Source organism: Rhinoderma darwinii (genome assembly GCF_050947455.1).
Source record: "Rhinoderma darwinii isolate aRhiDar2 chromosome 1 unlocalized genomic scaffold, aRhiDar2.hap1 SUPER_1_unloc_24, whole genome shotgun sequence".
NCBI lineage: Eukaryota > Metazoa > Chordata > Amphibia > Anura > Rhinodermatidae > Rhinoderma > Rhinoderma darwinii.
Window position 1 is genome coordinate 151,966 of NW_027461661.1, and position 24,535 is coordinate 176,500.

A 24,535-nucleotide genomic window follows, 5' to 3' on the forward strand; every position below is an offset into this window, starting at 1 on the left:
CCTTTAAGACCAGTTACATATGCTCTGAACGTAAACCATGGATGCTTCCATGTACTGACAGCAAGCAGAGATCTTGAAAATGATTATTTTTTTTAAAAACACCAAAAAGTATATAGAGATGTTGCAGCACTTTTCACTGTACGTTTTATGTTCATATCGTTGAGAAAGGTCAGAAATAATATTGGCGGCAGATGTTTGTCAGAGAAGGGACTGTGGCGGCGGGTAAGGACCCGACCTTCTCCGGTAATTCAGTCCCTTCATGGAAAATTGAGGTCCCCAACATAAAACTCCAGTAGCTTTGTGTCCAGTCAGATTTGAGCAGGAAATGCACGGACATCGAGCTTCAGAAAGGTTTAAGTGCGTCACAATCCACCACAATTTAGGCAACAAAAAATAGTGATGCTTCGGAAGCTGCGGCTTACCTCTACACACCGTGCCGTTCCCCACATATCCGGGCTTACAAGTACAACTGTGCCCCTCCACCGAGTTTGTACAAATGGAATTCTCATCACAGCTGCTCTGTCCATTTCCACATTCATCATGTTCTGTAGGAAAAATATATATATAAACTGTGTAATATCCACATGTACAACAGAGAATTCACTGCCACTGGTCCCTGTCACAAGTGGGGGTGATATCAGAAGCACCCTACAGAAACACGGGGAGAACACACAAACTTCTGGATTTAAACTCATGATCCAGTAATTCAATTTTTGTAACTTGATGTTCGTATTTTAGTAGTTATATTCTTGTATATAGTGGGCAATATTATAGTAGTTATATTCTTGTATATAGGGAGCAGTATTATAGTAGTTATATTCTTGTATATAGGAGGCAGTATTATAGTAGTTATATTCTTGTATATAGGGGGCAGTATTATAGTAGTTATATTCTTGTATATAGGAGCAGTATTATAGTAGTTATATTCTTGTATATAGGGGGCAGTATTCTAGTAGTTATATTCCTGTATATAGTGGCAGTATTATAGTAGTTATATTCTTGTATATAGGGAGCAGTATTATAGTAGTTATATTCTTGTATATAGGGGGCAGTATTATAGTAGTTATATTCTTGTATATAGGAGCAGTATTATAGTAGTTATAGTCTTGTATATAGGGGGCAGTATTATAGTAGTTATATTCTTGTATATAGGGGGCAGTATTATAGTAGTAATATTCTTGTATATAGGAGCAGTATTATAGTAGTTATATTCTTGTATATAGGGAGCAGTATTATAGTAGTTATATTCTTGTATATAGGAGGCAGTATTATAGTAGTTATATTCTTGTATATAGGGGCAGTATTATAGTAGTTATATTCTTGTATATAGGGGCAGTATTATAGTAGTTATATTCTTGTATATAGGGGGCAGTATTATAGTAGTTATATTCTTGTATATAGGGGTAGTATTATAGTAGTTATATTCTTGTATATAGGAAGCAGTATTATAGTAGTTATATTCTTGTATATAGGAGGCAGTATTATAGTAGTTATATTCTTGTATATAGGAGGCAGTATTATAGTAGTTATATTCTTGTATATAGGGGCAGTATTATAGTAGTTATATTCTTGTATATAGTGGGCAATATTATAGTAGTTATATTCTTGTATATAGGAGCAGTATTATAGTAGTTATATTCTTGTATATAGGGGGCAGTATTCTAGTAGTTATATTCCTGTATATAGTGGCAGTATTATAGTAGTTATATTCTTGTATATAGGGAGCAGTATTATAGTAGTTATATTCTTGTATATAGGGGGCAGTATTATAGTAGTTATATTCTTGTATATAGGAGCAGTATTATAGTAGTTATAGTCTTGTATATAGGGGGCAGTATTATAGTAGTTATATTCTTGTATATAGGGGGCAGTATTATAGTAGTAATATTCTTGTATATAGGAGCAGTATTATAGTAGTTATATTCTTGTATATAGGGAGCAGTATTATAGTAGTTATATTCTTGTATATAGGAGGCAGTATTATAGTAGTTATATTCTTGTATATAGGGGACAGTATTATAGTAGTTATATTCTTGTATATAGGGGCAGTATTATAGTAGTTATATTCTTGTATATAGGGGGCAGTATTATAGTAGTTATATTCTTGTATATAGGGGTAGTATTATAGTAGTTATATTCTTGTATATAGGAAGCAGTATTATAGTAGTTATATTCTTGTATATAGGAGGCAGTATTATAGTAGTTATATTCTTGTATATAGGAGGCAGTATTATAGTAGTTATATTCTTGTATATAGGGACAGTATTATAGTAGTTATATTCTTGTATCGAGGGGCAGTATTATAGTAGTTATATTCTTGTATATAGGAGGCAGTATTATAGTAGTTATATTCTTGTATATAGGGAGCAGTATTATAGTTGTTATATTCTTGTATATAGCAGCAGTATTATAGTAGTTATATTCTTGTATATAGGGGGCAGTATTATAGTAGTTATATTCTTGTATACAGGGGGCAGTATTATAGTAGTTATATTCTTGTATATAGGGGTAGTATTATAGTAGTTATATTCTTGTATATTGGGGCAGTATTATAATAGTTATATTCTTGTATATAGGGGCAGTATTATAGTAGTTATATTCTTGTATATAGGAGGCAGTATTATAGCAGTTATATTCTTGTACATAGGAGCAGTATTATAGTAGTTATATTCTTGTATATAGGGGCAGTATTATAGTAGTTATATTCTTGTATATAGGGGGCAGTATTATAGTAGTAATATTCTTGTATATAGGAGCAGTATTATAGTAGTTATATTCTTGTATATAGGGAGCAGTATTATAGTAGTTATATTCTTGTATATAGGAGGCAGTATTATAGTAGTTATATTCTTGTATATAGGGGGCAGTATTATAGTAGTTATATTCTTGTATATAGGGGCAGTATTATAGTAGTTATATTCTTGTATATAGGGAGCAGTATTATAGTAGTTATATTCTTGTATATAGCAGCAGTATTATAGTAGTTATATTCTTGTATATAGGGGCAGTATTATAGTAGTTATATTCTTGTATATAGGGGGCAGTATTATAGTAGTAATATTCTTGGATATAGGAGCAGTATTATAGTAGTTATATTCTTGTATATAGGGAGCAGTATTATAGTAGTTATATTCTTGTATATAGGAGCAGTATTATAGTAGTTATATTCTTGTATATAGGGAGCAGTATTATAGTAGTTATATTCTTGTATATAGGAGGCAGTATTATAGTAGTTATATTCTTGTATATAGGGGGCAGTATTATAGTAGTTATATTCTTGTATATAGGGGCAGTATTATAGTAGTTATATTCTTGTATATAGGGAGCAGTATTATAGTAGTTATATTCTTGTATATAGCAGCAGTATTATAGTAGTTATATTCTTGTATATAGGGGGCAGTATTATAGTAGTTATATTCTTGTATATAGGGGTAGTATTATAGTAGTTATATTCTTGTATATAGGAAGCAGTATTATAGTAGTTATATTCTTGTATATAGGAGGCAGTATTATAGTAGTTATATTCTTGTATATAGGAGGCAGTATTATAGTAGTTATATTCTTGTATATAGGAGGCAGTATTATAGTAGTTATATTCTTGTATATAGGGACAGTATTATAGTAGTTATATTCTTGTATATAGGGGCAGTATTATAGTAGTTATATTCTTGTATATAGGAGGTAGTATTATAGTAGTTATATTCTTGTATATAGGGAGCAGTATTATAGTTGTTATATTCTTGTATATAGCAGCAGTATTATAGTAGTTATATTCTTGTATATAGGGGGCAGTATTATAGTAGTTATATTCTTGTATACAGGGGGCAGTATTATAGTAGTTATATTCTTGTATATAGGGGTAGTATTATAGTAGTTATATTCTTGTATATAGCAGCAGTATTATAGTAGTTATATTCTTGTATATTGGAGCAGTATTATAGTAGTTATATTCTTGTATATAGGGGGCAGTATTATAGTAGTTATATTCTTGTATATAGTAGCAGTATTATAGTGGTTATATTCTTGTATATTGGAGCAGTATTATAGTAGTTATATTCTAGTATATAGGGGCAGTATTATAGTAGTTATATTCTAGTATATAGGGGCAGTATTATAGTAGTTATATTCTTGTATATAGGGGAAGTATTATAGTAGTTATATTCTTGTATATAGGGGCAGTATTATAGTAGTTATATTCTTGTATATAGGGGGCAGTATTATAGTAGTTATATTCTTGTATATAGGGAGCAGTATTATAGTAGTTATATTCTTGTATATAGTAGCAGTATTATAGTGGTTATATTCTTGTATATTGGAGCAGTATTATAGTAGTTATATTCTAGTATATAGGGGCAGTATTATAGTAGTTATATTCTTGTATATAGGGGAAGTATTATAGTAGTTATATTCTTGTATATAGGGGCAGTATTATAGTAGTTATATTCTTGTATATAGGGGGCAGTATTATAGTAGTTATATTCTTGTATATAGGGAGCAGTATTATAGTAGTTATATTCTTGTATATAGTAGCAGTATTATAGTGGTTATATTCTTGTATATTGGAGCAGTATTATAGTAGTTATATTCTTGTATATAGGGGCAGTATTATAGTAGTTATATTCTTGTATATAGGGGGAAGTATTATAGTAGTTATATTCTTGTATATAGGGGCAGTATTATAGTAGTTATATTCTTGTATATAGGGGGCTGTATTATAGTGGTTATATTCTTGTATATAGGAGGCAGTATTATAGTAGTTATATTCTTGTATATAGGAGCAGTATTATAGTAGTTATATTCTTGTATATAGGAGCAGTATTATAGTAGTTATATTCTTGTATATAGGGAGCAGTATTATAGTAGTTATATTCTTGTATATAGAGGCAGTATTATAGTAGTTATATTCTTGTATATAGGGGGCAGTATTATAGTAGTTATATTCTTGTATATAGGGAGCAGTATTATAGTAGTTATATTCTTGTATATAGGGAGCAGTATTATAGTAGTTATATTCTTGTATATAGGAGCAGTATTATAGTAGGTATCTTGTAGATAGGGGGCAGTATTATAGTAGATATCTTGTAGATAGGGGGCAGTATTATAGTAGATATCTTGTAGATAGGGGACAGTATTATAGTATACTTCAACGTGTAAACCCAGCTTAAAGGGGTCTTCCACTACCGGACAACTGATGACCTAGCCACAGGTATATGACCTATACACTGGTATATAGGTTATCACTCAGTATATGATCGGTGCTGGTCCGACATGGGACTTTGCACCGATCTGCTGCTCCAGTGGTCTCCGGGCATCGGATGTCTGTGCCGGAAGCAGATGGCCACGGAGTAGTACTGTTCAAGTGAATAAGAGCAGAGCTGCAGTTCGGCAGCCAACTGCTTCCAGCTCCGTACACTGCATACTGTGCAATGACATCCGGTGCCCGCAGAGAGCTGAAGCAGCTGATCGGTGTGGGGTCCGGGTGTCAGATCCGCACTGCTTATATACTGGCGACCTATCCGCTGGACAACCTCTTTAACAATTGTAGGGCAGTGCATCGGGCAGAATCGTGGGTCCCATACACAATGGTTGGCTGTAATCTGGTTATCTGCACAGAATAGCACCAAGTGGTGGACGGGTGGATAACATTTTTTATACTGTAATGCAATGAACTCCAAAATCTGAAAGTTACATAGAAAATGTCCATAAAAGCCGTTCTGTTAATGATACAGTATAATTATAGCAGAACATAGTGCTGTTGTAGGCACGTGAAAGTATCCGCACTTAACGACACGCCGGCCTCTCTTCACTTTACTGCTCATGAACATTTTACGGCGCAGTTTTGCTACTAATGGTTTTTCTTACTTCAGGACCGTTATTCTGCATTAAACTAAAATGGCCTCATTTATTTTCGATGAATAATATCCATTTACAGAAATTGGCAAAATAACTAAATAAAAATACAAAAAGAACAAGACTTTTGTTTACCCACATGACATTTTAAGGGACTCGCCGGCCGCCATTTCCCCAGACGAACATTTTTTTGCAGCGCCACAAATGAGTTAAAAATGGACATTTGAATAAACGTGAATTTATTTCTGTTCATTGTGGGCCGGAGCTTAAATCTGAGAGTTGGCAGAGCTCGGGATAGGTTATGATGCAAGACGACAATCTGATATACCACCTAATAAAAACACAACCCTCCAACTGCGCGTCTCGGCTCGGCGCGGCCTCTGTTTATGAAGGCATAAAATGCAAAGTTGGTTTAGGAAGAGATAAAAACGTCTCTTGATACTATATTGGTCCAAGTTGAAAAAAAAAATGGAAAAAAAAAACAAATTTGAACTTTTTTCCTTTATTCAGGCCTCCGGTTTATCCACACACATCAATATATGTCGCTCCGCCTGTCTACGGTTGGGGCTTACCGTTTTTAGTTTGAGAATATTATGATGGAAGATGGTTTTGTGCAGCGCTGGCGGCCGCCATTCCCCGCTGCCCGGTTTCTATTACCAGTATCTATTACCTTTGTGCCGGCGTCCTGCTCCTTCATCCCGGGAACGCCGGCACGTGCTGCTCCCGTCTGTGCCTTGCTCACGTAGGGTGCGCCCACGCGCCCTGGTGACATCTCAAAGGGCCAGCATGCGCACAACTATATCCCTCCCCAGCCTATCCCTGTGCACCCTGCCCTACATATGTCCGTCCTGCCCTCCTTCCTGTGCCTGAGCGTTGTTGCGTCTACCCATGTTCGTTATTGCAAATGGTCCCTTAGTTTTATCCTGTGTTCCCGTATCCAGTAATGGCGTTCGTTCATGAGCAAAGTCTAGTGTTGGTGTCAAGTTCATCCTCTGTGCCACGTGTCACCTGCCACGCCAAGTGTCATTGGTGCCAAGTGTCATCTGTGCCAAGATGTCTGCTACGCCAAAGGGTCTGTCAGAACTTCTATACAGGAACTCTAGTTCTAAAGACTTTGACCGTGGTTTGGCGAGCCGCTATTCCACTACGGCGGAGCGGCCTAGCGGGTCCTCATACCCCTCAGTCGTGACATTTTGTTACAAAAAAATAAAAAATATACATTTTCTTTTAAGGAACCTTTATTCTTTCCTCACATGTAAGTCGAAGGTTTCTCTTCCGGTCATTGGTTAATTGTTAATTCCGTTCATTTTTTTTTTAGGGGGAGGGGATTTCACTACTCGTCAGGAACAGATGCAATAAGAAGCAAAAAAAGAAAATGCAAAAACGAAAATAAATTGTAAGTATTTTGTTGCTTTTTTCATGTTATTTGAATAGTTTTTCCTTTCTACAGTTTGTACTTTCTACTTTTCATTTGGTGATCTAGGAACATTGTTTAGAGCGAAATCCAATAAAATTAAAAAAAAACAAAAAAAAAACTTAAAACTTTGTCGATTTTTTTTTAATCTAAAACCAGCGTGTCCAGATTTGTAAATCAATATTACCTCAGTCTATCAATGATTGGTCCTGCAAACGTTTTGCTTCAAAGAAAATGATCGTATAATATGGAAAACTTTTTTGAATTATATCAAATATTGATCTTTTTTTTTTTTATTTATCTCATAATAATTGGATCTTCATTGTTACGTAAAATAATATTAAAGGGAAACCCCTGTCTATAAACCCAATTAGCTTTAGGGACATCATAGAGGGCGTTCTGTGCTCGGGGCCCCCTCTATAAGCCGGACGAGAGTCTATACGAAGCAGCAGCTTTTGACTTGGGACGTCCATGTATTATGTGAATGGCCATTCATCTGGAAGGTCACATGTACGGTTGCATTTTCCCTGTAATGGGTTCCGGAAGGGAAATGAGTATTCGGCAACGTCCCTTGGCGACCGGCTGATCACCGTAGCATAAATGACATTGACATTAATGTTTTGTGGGACAAGGGAAGAGACAACTCTACACACATTTCTAGTTCACAGCAGAGGCTAAAGGGGGTCTCTGCTTTGGACAATACTTAATAGAAGGGTCCCTTTACAATAAGCCAATCACAAAGTATCCCTTTGTTGGGACCCCCAGCGATCAGATGTGATTTGTAGGAAAATCGGACATTAAGTGCTTAATTTCCCTGCAGCACCACCACAGGGGAAATGAAGTATTACACAGTGTCCATTCATATCAATGTGTGGTCTGTTTAATACAGGACAGGTCCTCCAGAGACAGAGATGCTCTATGTGACCGCTCTCTACTCTGGAGATGAATATCCCAAACAGAAGACCCCCCTCTAATAACCCAGAATTCCCTAATAGGGTGGATGACAATGGGATTTCTAAACTGGACAATCCCTTTAACTCACTCTCCCCATTATTTCCCTAATAAAAAAAAAAACTGTGGGAGGGGGTAAGACCCAAGTTACATTCCGTCTGTCCAATGTCTTGTCATACTGGTTTAGTACCCCACTTTTTTTTTTTTAGGTGGGGTGATGCTTTACAATTTTTAACTTTAGAAACGTCTAATATCATTTTATTATTTCTTTCTAAATTTATCTCGGTCATCGTTGTCGATTCTCGTAGTGAAAGAAAAGCTGCTGGCCACAGATGTCAAGTGGTTGAGACAGTGTAACCAAACTATTCCGTGATGACTCGACTGTCAGCGAAGCCGCCACGGACAATGATTCACTTTCTGGTCCCTGGAAACACGATTCTTCTCAAGGCTAAAGTTAACATTTTTTTTTTTCTTTTTTTTTTTTATAAAGATAGAAACATAGAACAGAATGTAACTTCGGCAAGACCTTCAATTCCTCTTTACCCAATGACTGATCAGCAGATAAATACTAAACTGGGATTGGACTGAAACCAGAAACAATTTACAGGGTGTGTGCACTTCTGCAACCATTTTTTTAGTGTTCCAATTCATTTCAGATAAATCTACTACCGTTTTACAAATTCAGTTTCTATGCAGAACTATATGTCTCCATGGTAACAGACTACAAGCAAACACTGTGTAGTCTGATCCTACAGTCAAGTGTTAAACCCCTATTACACCGGCCGATGCAGCGAGCGCCGATCAACGAGACATAGGGAGATGTGCTGCAGATAAAGATAATCTTTAACTTTTTTAAAACAATACGACCAGCAGATGATTGAGTGTTTGCTCGTTCATCTACTGATCGTTCTCCTGTTTACACAGGACAATTATCGACAACGAGCGTTATATGAACTAATTATCTGCCCGATAATCGCCCCGTGTAAAACCCCCTTTACTTCCCTACCTCCTCTTCTTGATAACCTACAGACAGTAAAATAGGAGGCAGATGGAACAGAGTAACACACAACTGCAGGATCAGACTACATAGGGTCTGATTGTAGTCTGTTACCATGGAGACACATAGGTCTATTTATTAGAGGGAACTTGATTGACTTCATTTCTCCGCTTTGGCCAAACCCAACTTGTAAGAAGGGTCCCTGACGACAAACTATTCACAAAGGGTCCCCCTGCTGGGACCCCCAGCGATCGGCTGTGATCAGTGGGAAAACTTGTCAGTAAGAGTTCAGTTTCCCTGCAGCACCACCACAGGGGAAATGAAGCATTACACAGAGTCCATTCATATCAATGTGTTGTCTGTGAAATACAGGACAGGACGGGTCCTCCAGAGAGAGCGACGCTCTATGTAACTGAAGGCTGGTCGTCCGGCTTTCCTAGTCGGTTCCTCACCATATTCTGAGCTGCAATGACGGCCATGTTGGTTTTCAGTCATCCAGCTTTCTCAGAAACAGAAAACTAGGAATCGGCTGAATATAAAACTTTTAAGAACTTGACAGAAGAGGACAAGTCAAGGACTGAAATTGACTGGAGAATTTTCGATTAAAGTTTGAAATGTCTTTGCAACAAAAAAATGGTTTTAAAATGGAGCCATTACTGGAAAAGAGAGATTTTTTTTCCGTCATTGCGCTCATCGAGACTTCTAATTATCTGTAATCATAGAGTCTGTGATGTTAAATGGATAAGTTGATAGAACAGTTAGAACAATAATGAACGATTGTTTAAGAAAATGGAAAATCTGACAAGTGGCGCCCGTACGCGCAATACCAGGAGTCATTGAACCGTGGCAAGAAAATGACTGTTTATGAAGAGAAAACATTTTTCACCACGGGAAGGAGCCGGTGTTATGCCACTATTGAAATGAGCCGTCTATTATGATTTGTCAAGTTCTACGGAGACGACATCTGTAAAGATAACTCTGCTCAGCGCGTAAAATACGATGAACGTCTTCACTTTTAGCAATAGTTTACCATTTAAAAGTACATAAAATGTCCCATAATTTGGCAGCTTCTTTGCTTTCTTTATTTTCTACTGATTTTGAGTAGATTGATATTTTCTCCTCCATTCACATCCAAATCGAGAATATTTTTTATTTAGCTTGTAATGTGTCTGTGGTAGTTGATATTCTCCTAAAGTTATTTGACCAAATATCTCAGCTGTATCTCTTTGTCTCCCACAATGCACTGCTCTCCGGTAACGTAAAATTAACAGTGAGGACAACCCCCCTTTCCAAATGTACACCCTATAACACCCGGTTGGTCCGCCTGGTGAAATCCTGGCAATCAGCTGCTATCACTGGTAGAACGTGCTGGCACTTATTTGTTTTGCCGGGGGGGGAAATGTAGAATTACATGGAACCCATTTACGTAAATGGGCGACGACTGCCAGAACGAGAGACATTCTTACAGCAGGTAATAGAAGGGGCTTCGGAGTGAGGGACCTCCTCGTTAAAGTCAATATGCCATAATAGGGGGCATATAGACAAGGAATGCCCTCTATGGAAAAAAAGGGGCAGCCTCAGGATTGGTAGGTGCCCTTTTCAGAACCCTTTGCCAACACCCCATTAGGGTTTTCCATATAGTGCCCAAATTGTATTATCATACAGTGTGGAAATCCCAATCACTAAACTAGGGAATGCATCTGTATCTACGTTTCCATAGCTTCAGACCCAAAGTCTGGGGTCAGGAGTGTAAACTTCGGGTGCCGAGACCATCAAGGCCAGTGGCGCCCCCTTCAGTAGTGAAAGTTGATGTGCGCAGGTTGGACACCCCCAAGTCCGGCTGTGTTGAACCTAGGTACTGCACCTGTAGCATTTGTACACACCACAGATCTAAGGGGGTGCTTATACTATCCGCAAGCTGTGTTTTTAATGTGCAGCATAGTCTATGACTATAGCTTTGGGGGTACATTAAAAAGGGGGTACTCTGCTTTTAAACTGTGAGACGCAATGCTGTGGACAACCCCTTTATATTTGGATGTGAATGGAGGAGAGAGCACCATGTAACTCCAAATCACTACAAAATAAGTCAAGCAAATGAATGAAAGTTCCCCTTTAACAGAGCGACACGATCACAAGATAAGAGAAGGCGACGTAATGAACGTCCCGCCCAATCAGGACTTTGCTTTGAGCGCAACAGAGATGAATATCAAAGACCTTGAGAAACCTTTCCGGATGACCGCTACGCTTTATTGTCACAGGAGGCCGGAATGTATCACGATCGCAGAATTATTCCCATTGATTTACTGTATAAAACGCTCAGCGGTGCAGCACAAATACAGCAGTGATCTCAGCGGCGAATAAACAAGAGGAAAAGACGCCGCGACAATCATATCCACACGGTATCCGGGAAGTGATCGTAGCTCCGGTGACCTTGGATGAGATAATGACTATTTCTTAAAGGGGAATTCCACCTGTAGTCATCCTATGATAGACGTATGAGGAGATGATGGGGAGCGGTCCATGAGGTTGGACTCTCACCGTTTCTCAACCCACGTAGACATTGCGCTCTGTGGCCGGGTTCACACGTAGCATAAATACTGCCGATTCTCCGCAACGGATTTTGTTACGGAGAACCGGCTTCATAATACAGTAGCAGCAGAGCGGATGATTAGTGCAAATCTCATCCTCACGCTGCGTAAATTATAAGCGGAAAAAAACGCTCAGAAATTAACTTGAAGTACGTTTTTTTTAATCCGCAGCATCTCAATTGTATTTGCGTAATCGCCGCTCTTTTGTTGCGGGTTTTTTTGTGTGAATTCAATGGGAAGATAAAAACCCGCAACGAATAGCAGATGTTGCGATTTTTGCAGCTGAAAAGTTGCAATTCTGCCGTAAAAATCACAACCCAGAGAAAAAACATCTTATACTTACCCAGAATTCTCTGCTTCTTCCTGCAGGTCGGCCTCCTGGGACGACATTTCATTCCATGTGACCGCTGCAGCCAACCACGTATGTAGACGGTAGACACCAGGACGCGGTACCAAGGAAGACGTAGTCAGACAGTGAACAGGTCAAAGTGACCATAGTTTGGTCATAAACGGTAGACGGCAGAGGTCAAGACGGGCACCTTGGGGTCCCTCATGGATTACGCAGGTACGGCATCACCCGAGTCGGTCGATCACTGAGACTCTATGATTGTCTGCGCTGCTCTGTGATTGGCTGATAGCTGATTATGTAGAATCGGTGTGCCTCAGCCCCATTGCACACGACCGAGTGGCACCTGATAGTTTTCACAGACACATTCACTTGAGTGCGTGAATCAGGTCCTTGAAAACGGACACAACTCTCCGATTCGTAGATGTCCTATCTTTTTACGGGTCACGGACTCGGGCGGCACACGTGGTCGTGTGCATTACGGCGAAGCAGTTTACAGCCCCTGATAGAGGAGCAAGAAGAAGGAGTTCTGCAGCCTCCAGAACAGGGCGCTAACCCCTTTACTGCCCTAGACCACCAGGGATGTAATCATTAACCCATTCACTGCCCTAGACCACCAGGGATGTAATCATTAACCCATTCACTGCCCTAGACCACCAGGGATGTAATCATTAACCCATTGACGGTCCTAGACCACCAGGGATATAATCATTAATCATTCACTGCCCTAGACCACCAGGGATTCAGTTATAAATTCCACTGTCCTAAATCCCAAGGGATGTTACCATTAACCCCTTATTCACCTTATTCTACCATGAATGTCTCCCATCACTGCAAACAAAAACAAAAACAAAAAAAAAACAAGACTATTCAGCCGTTTTCCAGCAAAAAATAAGAGCAAAAAAAAAATATAAAGTACACATTTTATATATGAAAATACAAAATATTTCAGGTATGCTGACAGAAGGGGCTACACGCTGTTTTTGTACTGGGACCCTCCCAAGCCGGGACCTTCATCTATGAGCAAGAGCGGAGAGCCTCTAATGATGAGCATCTCTTGCCCTGGAGGATTCACCCCGTCCAGGTCACTGCAACGGAAAGTTATGGGTGGCATGCGTTTTAATTTTTTTCTTATTTTTAATAATACGTGCATAATGCGCTGCAACGTGGTGATCTTAAAAATAAGCGAGCCACATTTTCTAGCCACCCCACCCCCCCCCCCACTCAAAAAAAAACCCATCATCTACAAATTGATCAAAGATCAACATTTCAAACCAAAGAACAAGGCTTGGTTGAGGAGCCGGGTGTCCGCTGCTAGTAAAAATCCCAAAAATTTCTAAAAAAAACAAATTCTAAAAATGTGTATAAAAAAAAAAAAAAGATGAGTAAGAAGCAAACAGAGAACATGACCCGAAATTTATTCATGAAAATAATAAAAATGCATTGAACGTCGTGCAAGCCGCGAGCATTTGGCACCTTTAACATTCAATCCATAATTACAATATAAATTTATACGGGAAAATCGGTAAAAACAAAATAGTTAAAATACAAAAACTTGGTATTTTGCCGCTACGGAAGACAAAAGAGATCACGTTATTTTCTCCAGGTCACCGTTACACAAAGCGCAGCTCATTATAACGAAGTCTTATCTATGCGCCCACAAACCCCCCCGCAGCCCCCCCACAGCCATGATATTTACTATTCCGGTACGGATCCTCCGATTGAATCCATTTTTAGTTGTTCGCTATAAATATTAATGGGACACATTATGCGAGTTAAACTCACGCTGCACCTTCATTCCCACTCCTCACAATCATATACGTCTAGTAAGGAGAGTGAAGAAACACGTATAGTCTTGATGTGGCGTTAGGCTATGTTCACACAGGGCTGATATGCTGCGTAAGGGTACACGGCGTATCCGCAATGGAGGACGCAGGGAATTCCCGCCAAAAAAACGCACCAAATTGTGGTGCAGTTTTTCGGTCGGACCGTCCGCTACGGAAAACATCACGTTAAAAAAATGTCCATATTCACCCGCAGTCATGGCGACGCATTCCTCTGACGTCCAGCAGCCCCGGCCTCTTGGGATGATCCCACGTGATCGCTGCAGTCTGTGATTGGCTGCTGTGGTCACATGGGATGAAACGTCCTCACTGGAGGCCGGGCTGGACGCAGAAGCAGAGAGATCTGGGTAAGTATCATTTTTTGGAGTTGCGATTTTTGCAGCAGAAAGGGACGCTCATTATGGGGCAACCCTTAAAAAAACTTCTGTACCAGTCCTGGAGCTTCAGTGATTTTTGCAGACATTGTAAAAAGAAATATCCAGGTAGTGTCGTGCCAGGACCTTCCTCCTCAATGACATACGTGTATATAGGACTACAGTGACCAGCACCTATTGGATATTTATATAAGATACAATGTTTCACTAGGACTATACTGAGTTCCGTCCACATGTAGCCATCGAGCACGAACCATCACTTCTCATAACAAGCGCGGAAGTTTTTGGGAGGACTTTCTGCAAATCTGACACAGAGGCGGGAAAAATTCTGATCCCTCCGCACATCAGTAGATTAAACACATACAGAATAAATAATAGTAACGCTCACACCGAGGACGTTAGATTAATAAACAGACCTGTTCGCTTATGTTACTTCTAAACACTGAATTAATTCCAAATGATTCCAAATGATTTATAGTCGCTTTCCCCGGCGCAAGACACAGATAATAAGTAATGATGAGTAAGTAATAACGCGCTATTTAAGTATTAAGGAAATATAATCCACAAAGGGCCGCGTGTTGTGCAGGTTTGTTAAGCTTGTTATACATGGAAACGTGTCCATTTAGAAAGCACCGAAAGAGAAGCCGACAAAATACTACAAGTTACAATGAATTAATCACCGCACTCCAGCGCTGACACCGCGGGGAGCTCTAGAGCGCACAATGTCTGGCTGGATTATTAAGAAACCGACTATTGTGTTACAGTAAATAAGAGGACAAGGTAAAAGAATAGATGTCCAGATGAGAAGCGTGACAGCTATATGTCAAAAGGGTTTATGTGCCTGACCAGGGTCAATCTGTGATTTTAAAAAAATATACTATTTACAATAATTTTAATACCACCCCCTATATTTAAGAATTTAACTACTATAATACTTCCCCCTATATACAAGAATATAATTACTATAATACTGCCCCCTATATACAAGGATATAACTACTATAATACTGCCCCCTATATACAAGAATATAACTACTATAGTACTGCCCCCTATATACAAGAATATAACTACTATAATACTGCTCCCTATATACAAGAATATAACTACTATAATACTGCCTACTATATACAAGAATATAACTACTATAATACTGCTCCTATATACAAGAATATAACTACTATAATACTACCCCCTATATACAAGAATATAACTACTATAATACTGCCCCCTATATACAAGAATATAACTACTATAATACTGCCCCCTATATACAAGAATATAACTACTATAATACTGCCCCTATATACAAGAATATAACTACTATAATACTGCCTCTATATACAAGAATATAACTACTATAATACTGCCCCTATATACAAGAATATAACTACTATAATACTGCTCCTATATACAAGAATATAACTACTATAATACTGCCCCTATATACAAGAATATAACTACTATAATACTGCCCCTATATACAAGAATATAACTACTATAATACTGCCCCCTATATACAAGAATATAACTACTATAATACTGCCCCCTATATACAAGAATATAACTACTATAATACTGCCCCTATATACAAGAATATAACTACTATAATACTGCCCCCTATATACAAGAATATAACTACTATAATACTGCCCCCTATATACAAGAATATAACTACTATAATACTGCCCCCTATATACAAGAATATAACTACTATAATACTGCCCCCTATATACAAGAATATAACTACTATAATACTGCTCCTATATACAAGAATATAACTACTAAAATACTGCCCCCTATATACAAGAATATAACTACTATAATACTGCCTCTATATACAAGAATATAACTACTTTAATACTGCTCCTATATACAAGAATATAACTACTATAATACTGCCCCCTATATACAAGAATATAATTACTATAATACTGCCCCCTATATACAAGAATATAACTACTATAGTACTGCCCCTATATACAAGAATATAACTACTATAATACTGTCCCTATATACAAGAATATAACTACTATAATACTGCTCCTATATACAAGAATATAACTACTATAATACTGCTCCTATATACAAGAATATAACTGCTATAATACTGCTCCTATATACAAGAATATAACTACTATAATACTGCCCCCTATATACAAGAATATAACTACTATAATACTGCTCCTATATACAAGAATATAACTACTATAATACTGCTCCCTATATACAAGAATATAACTACTATAATACTGCCTCCTATATACAAGAATATAACTACTATAATACTGCTCCTATATACAAGAATATAACTACTATAATACTGCTCCTATATACAAGAATATAACTACTATAATACTGCCCCTATATACAAGAATATAACTACTATAATACTGCCCCTATATACAAGAATATAACTACTATAATACTGCCCCCTATATACAAGAATATAACTACTATAATACTACCCCCTATATACAAGAATATAACTACTATAATACTGCCCCCTATATACAAGAATATAACTACTATAATACTGCCCCCTATATACAAGAATATAACTACTATAATACTGCCCCTATATACAAGAATATAACTACTATAATACTGCCTCTATATACAAGAATATAACTACTATAATACTGCCCCTATATACAAGAATATAACTACTATAATACTGCTCCTATATACAAGAATATAACTACTATAATACTGCCCCTATATACAAGAATATAACTACTATAATACTGCCCCTATATACAAGAATATAACTACTATAATACTGCCCCCTATATACAAGAATATAACTACTATAATACTGCCCCCTATATACAAGAATATAACTACTATAATACTGCCCCTATATACAAGAATATAACTACTATAATACTGCCCCCTATATACAAGAATATAACTACTATAATACTGCCCCCTATATACAAGAATATAACTACTATAATACTGCCCCCTATATACAAGAATATAACTACTATAATACTGCCCCCTATATACAAGAATATAACTACTATAATACTGCTCCTATATACAAGAATATAACTACTAAAATACTGCCCCCTATATACAAGAATATAACTACTATAATACTGCCTCTATATACAAGAATATAACTACTTTAATACTGCTCCTATATACAAGAATATAACTACTATAATACTGCCCCCTATATACAAGAATATAATTACTATAATACTGCCCCCTATATACAAGAATATAACTACTATAGTACTGCCCCTATATACAAGAATATAACTACTATAATACTGTCCCTATATACAAGAATATAACTACTATAATACTGCTCCTATATACAAGAATATAACTACTATAATACTGCTCCTATATACAAGAATATAACTGCTATAATACTGCTCCTATATACAAGAATATAACTACTATAATACTGCCCCCTATATACAAGAATATAACTACTATAATACTGCTCCTATATACAAGAATATAACTACTATAATACTGCTCCCTATATACAAGAATATAACTACTATAATACTGCCTCCTATATACAAGAATATAACTACTATAATACTGCTCCTATATACAAGAATATAACTACTATAATACTGCTCCTATATACAAGAATATAACTACTATAATACTGCCCCTATATACAAGAATATAACTACTATAATACTGCCCCTATATACAAGAATATAACTACTATAATACTGCCCCTATATACAAGAATATAACTACTATAATACTGCCCCCTATATACAAGAATATAACTACTATAATACTGCCTCCTATATACAAGAATATAACTACTATAATACTGCTCCTATATACAAGAATATAACTACTATAATACTGCTCCTATATACAAGAATATAACTACTATAATACTGCCCCTATATACAAGAATATAACTACTATAATACTGCCCCTATATACAAGAATATAATTACTATAATACTGCCCCTATATACAAGAATATAACTGCTATAATACTGCTCCCTATATACAGGAATATAACTACTATAATACTGCTCCTATATACAAGAATATAACTACTATAATACTGCTCCCTATATACAAGAATATAACTACTATAATACTGCCCCCTATATACAAGAATATAACTACTATAATACTGCCCCTATATACAAGAATAGAACTACTATAATACTGCTCCTATATACAAGAATATAACTACTATAATACTGCTCCTATATACAAGAATATAACTACTATAATACTGCTCCCTATATACAAGAATATAACTACTATAATACTGCTCCCTATATACAAGAATATAACTACTATAATACTGCCCTTATATACAGGAATATAACTAATATAATACTGTCCCTATATACAAGAATATAATTACTATAATACTGCCCCCTATACACAAGAATATAACTACTATAATACTGCTCCTATATACAAGAATATAACTACTATAATACTGCCCCTATATACAAGAATATAACTACTATAATACTGGTCCTATATACAAGAATATAACTACTATAATACTGCCCCCTATATACAAGAATATAACTACTATAATACTGCCCCCTATATACAAGAATATAACTACTATAATACTGCCCCCTATATACAAGAGTATAACTACTATAATACTGCTCCCTATGTACAAGAATATAACTACTATAATACTGCCCCCTATGTACAAGAATATAACTACTATAATACTGCCCCTATATACAGGAATATAACTACTATAATACTGCCCCCTATATACAAGAATATAACTACTATAATACTGCTCCTATATACAGGAATATAACTACTATAATACTGCTCCTATATACAAGAATATAACTACTATAATACTGCCCCTATATACAAGAATATAACTACTATAATACTGCTCCATATATACAAGAATATAACTACTATAATACTGCCCCCTATATACAAGAATATAACTACTATAATACTGCTCCCTATATACAGGAATATAACTACTATAATACTGCCCCCTATATACAAGAATATAACTACTATAATACTGCCTACCTATATACAAGAATATAACTACTATAATACTGCCCCCTATGGACAAACCTATAGAAATTAACTAATGGGAAAACTTTCATATCTGACCAGACTTACAGTTTTCGATTACCTCATGTCTTTCGATGTTTCGGTCTATAAATCCAGCGGTTAGAACCTCCATGACTTTTCTTATCGGTCAGGTTTTATGTATGAATATGACCCATATATATTTTGCACATTAGCTTTTCTTCACCCCGGGGGCACGGATCCTTTACCTGACCTAATGACAGGACTTCTGATACTGTTGTAGATCTACAGACGTTGGACCCCCTATAATGACCCCTATTAAGTTCCATTCAGATAGTCCTATCTCTGCTTCCTGACATGATCGGCCTGTGGCCCTGCACTTGTTCTCTTAGTTTAGTATAAAAGGAAATTAATTGGTAGGTGGTAAAGTTTATCCCGTGACCCCCGCCACAATCCTGTGCAGAGAAAAGGCTGAAATCCTATATAAAAGTGTGTCAAAGGCAAATTAATAGGCTTGAATATTTCACCGAGATTTAAAAAAAATAACACTATGCCAATTATTACGAATATTTTTCCCTCATTAAAATTCAACTTGAATCCCAATTAGCGCAAGACGAGCGTTCAGGATCCTGCGATTATATTCCCAGTCCTCTTTGTACATACAGTAAAGTCAGTTTCTTATCTCATATTCATTCATTATAAATGCAACGAGGATATATGCTAATGAGCAAGTGATAATTACTACAGAGAATTAAGTCCAGTTTGCTACACTGGTTCTGAACACATTTGGGCATAAACCATTAATAATGAGATAATGGAATGTCGCACACCCTGGTATGCCCCAACTATACCCGAAATATCCTATATGCTACATATCCTGCAATATCACATCCCGGTCCCATAACGTCGCCCTAATGCAACTAATCAAAGATAATGTAAATACGAGAAAAGCGGCCATTTTATTTTACGTGCACACTACGAGAATGTAAAAAAAACTAATGACGTAACAGAAACCCCACCCCTCGTAGTAGAATGACATCATATACAAGGTGAGGGAAGTTTTGCCCAGATGCGATAATTAACCGCCTCCAAAAAAAAAATTAAATTAAAACATTTGCATAGATCTGCACATAAATATTGCTAAAAGGCCAAACTTCTTAAAAGAAATAAAGGACTAATAAAAAAAATTCTTTAACAAAAGATTTCCCTCCCCCACATGGAGTCATTCCATGTTCTAATTAACATTAGGTTCAATAAAGTCAGGACACACCAGCCCAAGGAATAGGTTTCCCCCTCATATGAGCTTGACCCAGTGATATGTTACGCTGCCCCTGGTGTCCCAGATTTTCTACGTCTTTACCTAATGGTGATCCAGTGTTTTATTTCCGTATCTGATGATCCATTGCTTTATTCTCCTGGTCAGACAATGATTCTTTATCTATATCTGGATATTTCTAGTGCTATGGCTTGTGGTCCAGTGGCTTAATAATAACATAACTAATGGTTTAATTAGAAAAATACACTCGATGGTCCAGGGGTTATTAATAGTTTATGAAATCCCTGGCGGTGTAATAAATAATATATCTAATGGTCTATGAGTATAATAAATAATACACCTGATGGGCTAGTGGTATAATAAATAATCTGCCCGATGGGCTAGTGGTATAATAAATAATCTGCCTGATGGGCTAGTGGTATAATAAATAATCCGCCTGCTGGGCTAGTGGTATAATAAATAATCTGCCCGATGGGCTAGTGGTATAATAAATAATCTGCCTGATGGGCTAGTGGTATAATAAATAATCTGCCTGCTGGGCTAGTGGTATAATAAATAATACACCCGATGGGCTAGTAGTATAATAAATAATACACCCGATGGGCTAGTAGTATAATAAATAATACACCCGATGGGCTAGTAGTATAATAAATAATACACCCGATGGGCTAGTGGTATAATAAATAATACACCCGATGGGCTAGTGGTATAATAAATAATACACCCGATGGGCTAGTAGTATAATAAATAATACACCCGATGGGCTAGTGGTATAATAAATAATACACCCGATGGGCTAGTAGTATAATAAATAATACACCTGATGGGCTAGTAGTATAATAAATAATACACCTGATGGGCTAGTAGTATAATAAATAATACACCTGATGGGCTAGTAGTATAATAAATAATACACCTGGTGGGCTAGTAGTATAATAAATAATCCGCCTGCTGGGCTAGTAGTATAATAAATAATACACCCGATGGGCTAGTAGTATAATAAATAATACACCCGATGGGCTAGTAGTATAATAAATAATACACCCGATGGGCTAGTAGTATAATAAATAATACACCCGATGGGCTAGTGGTATAATAAATAATACACCCGATGGGCTAGTGGTATAATAAATAATACACCTGATGGGCTAGTAGTATAATAAATAATACACCCGATGGGCTAGTAGTATAATAAATAATACACCCGATGGGCTAGTAGTATAATAAATAATACACCTGGTGGGCTAGTAGTATAATAAATAATACACCTGGTGGGCTAGTAGTATAATAAATAATACACCTGATGGGCTAGTAGTATAATAAATAATCCACCTGCTGGGCTAGTAGTATAATAAATAATACACTCGATGGGCTAGTAGTATAATAAATAATACACCTGATGGGCTAGTAGTATAATAAATAATACACCTGGTGGGCTAGTAGTATAATAAATAATCCGCCTGCTGGGCTAGTAGTATAATAAATAATACACCCGATGGGCTAGTAGTATAATAAATAATACACCTGATGGGCTAGTAGTATAATAAATAATCCGCCTGCTGGGCTAGTAGTATAATAAATAATACACCTGATGGGCTAGTAGTATAATAAATAATACACCCGATGGGCTAGTAGTATAATAAATAATACACCTGGTGGGCTAGTAGTATAATAAATAATACACCTGGTGGGCTAGTAGTATAATAAATAATCCGCCTGCTGGGCTAGTAGTATAATAAATAATACACCCGATGGGCTAGTAGTATAATAAATAATCCGCCTGCTGGGCTAGTAGTATAATAAATAATACACCCGATGGGCTAGTAGTATAATAAATAATACACCCGATGGGCTAGTAGTATAATAAATAATACACCCGATGGGCTAGTAGTATAATAAATAATACACCTGGTGGGCTAGTAGTATAATAAATAATACATTAGCCGATTAGTGGGGATGATCTAGTTGGTTAATAAATAATACCTTATGGTCTGGTGGGTTATTAAATAATATACCTAATAGTTTAGCACTTACTATTAATATATTAAGGACCCAACAAAGCTGGAATGTTTGGGTAGTGGTATAAAAGCAGCCAATTACATAACAATATAGGAGTGCAGTAGAGGAGTCTAAGTCTCAATCCCACATTAACATCCAACAGGATAAATGGCGGAGGACAGGCCTAAGAATTCACTGCGGGCATGATCCCAGCACCAAAATAGTACATCATTGTGAGGGCACTCTATTATTGTGCTATACGTCAAAAGATTATTGGGGTTTTGATCTTGTGACTGCTATTTATGCCCCTGGAGGTCTAGAGGGCAATAATAATATCCCTGATGATGAAGGGTCTACATTATTGTGGCTGTATCCACGGAAAAAACTCAAGTGTTTCCTGAGCCCTTTTATACTGTTGGAGTGACTCCTTGAAGATGTACAGAGCGCTCTTTCTAATCTGCGCTGTGTAATTGGACAAGCTACTAATCCGCTGCATTCATACAACTTCCCAGTCAATAGTCTCTTCCTCCAGACATCCCCTGATCACAATGATTGGAGATCTCAAGAACACATCTCCCGGGCTTTCTTCACTGGCATCGAAACCATGCATTTTCAAAGACCAAACATTTGAAAGGGCACTGTGTAATGCTTCAATTCCCCTGTGGTGGCGCTGCAGGGAAACTGAACACCTACTGCCAGGTTTTCCTACAGATCACAGCTGATCCTTGGGGGTCCCAGCAGGAGACTTTTGATCAACTTCTTCTCAAGGGATCATTCGAACATGTAGAGATTGTCCAAAGCGGAGACCCCTTTAAATGAGTTGTTTGCTTTGTATCCATTGCAGTGCGGTGTAAACCTATAGGGGCCCATGCACATTAGGGTTTTATATGAAGTGATTTCTAGATCTGGCTCAGATGCTTGTACTCCAGTCACAATGACATCTGTGGAACCATAAACCAGCAGCCGAGAGATTAATCATTTCATGTGAACTCATTTCTGAAGCAAATGGACTATGATATGAAATTCTCCTGCATCATCGTATGTTGCACAAGATATCAATGTATTATTAAAGTAACAGCCCGAACTGATGGCTGTGGAGGATCGAAGCCGCTGCTCAGTGTAGGTTCTGCACCGTAACCCTGATCGCTGAGGATCGGTGGGGCTCGAATTGGATTTTTTAAAAATTTGTAACAATTTTTGCATACTGTAGAGAAGATATGCCCCATAAAAAAAAAAAAAATGGGTCCACCCTACTTGTGCAGGTTCCCTCTCTTTCCTGAAAATAAGTGCGGGGCTATTGTAGGTCTACTCTGTCCATGGAGCCAACCGGATTCTTGCTCTCCACTTCTGCAGACCCCACAGCCGCCAGATTAAAGGGTAACTAAACGTTCAAAAAACTTCTGACATGTCAGAAGTTTTGATTGGTGGGGGTCCGAGCACTGAGACCCCCACCGATCGCTAAAACGAAGCAACAGAAGCGCTCGGGTGAGGGCTGAGCCGCCTCGTTTCTGATCGGCTTTTCTCGGAAAGCCGAGCAGTTGGTGTACGGACTCCTAGACTTTCTATTGAGTCCGTACACAAATTGCCCGGCTTTCCGAGAAAAGCCGATCAGACAGTAGGTGGCTCAGCGCTCACTCAAGCGCTTCTGCCGATTTGTTATAGCAATCAGTGGGGGTCTCAGGGCTCGGACCCCCCACCGATCAAAACTTCTGACACGTCACTATGACGTCAGAGGTTTTTGAAAACGTTTAGTTACCCTTTAAGGCCCCATGCAAACGACCGTATATTTAATCCGTAATTACGGACCCATTCATTTCTATTGGCCACGGACCTTTCCGTATTTTTATACGGCCGTTCCGTATTTTTACT

General features: G+C 37.2%; 1 protein-coding gene across 1 annotated transcript in view; it reads right to left on the minus strand.

Moving 5' to 3' along the window:
* Nucleotides 1–24,535, minus strand: part of LOC142671120 (protein kinase C-binding protein NELL1-like) — a gene marked incomplete at its 3' end in the record, with an annotated part of 276,628 nt that overhangs the window by 144,720 nt on the left and 107,373 nt on the right. The window contains exon 3 of the mRNA XM_075847140.1: nt 423–545. Within this exon, the coding sequence (XP_075703255.1) occupies nt 423–545 (123 nt within the window). The remainder of the gene's footprint in view (nt 1–422; nt 546–24,535) is intronic.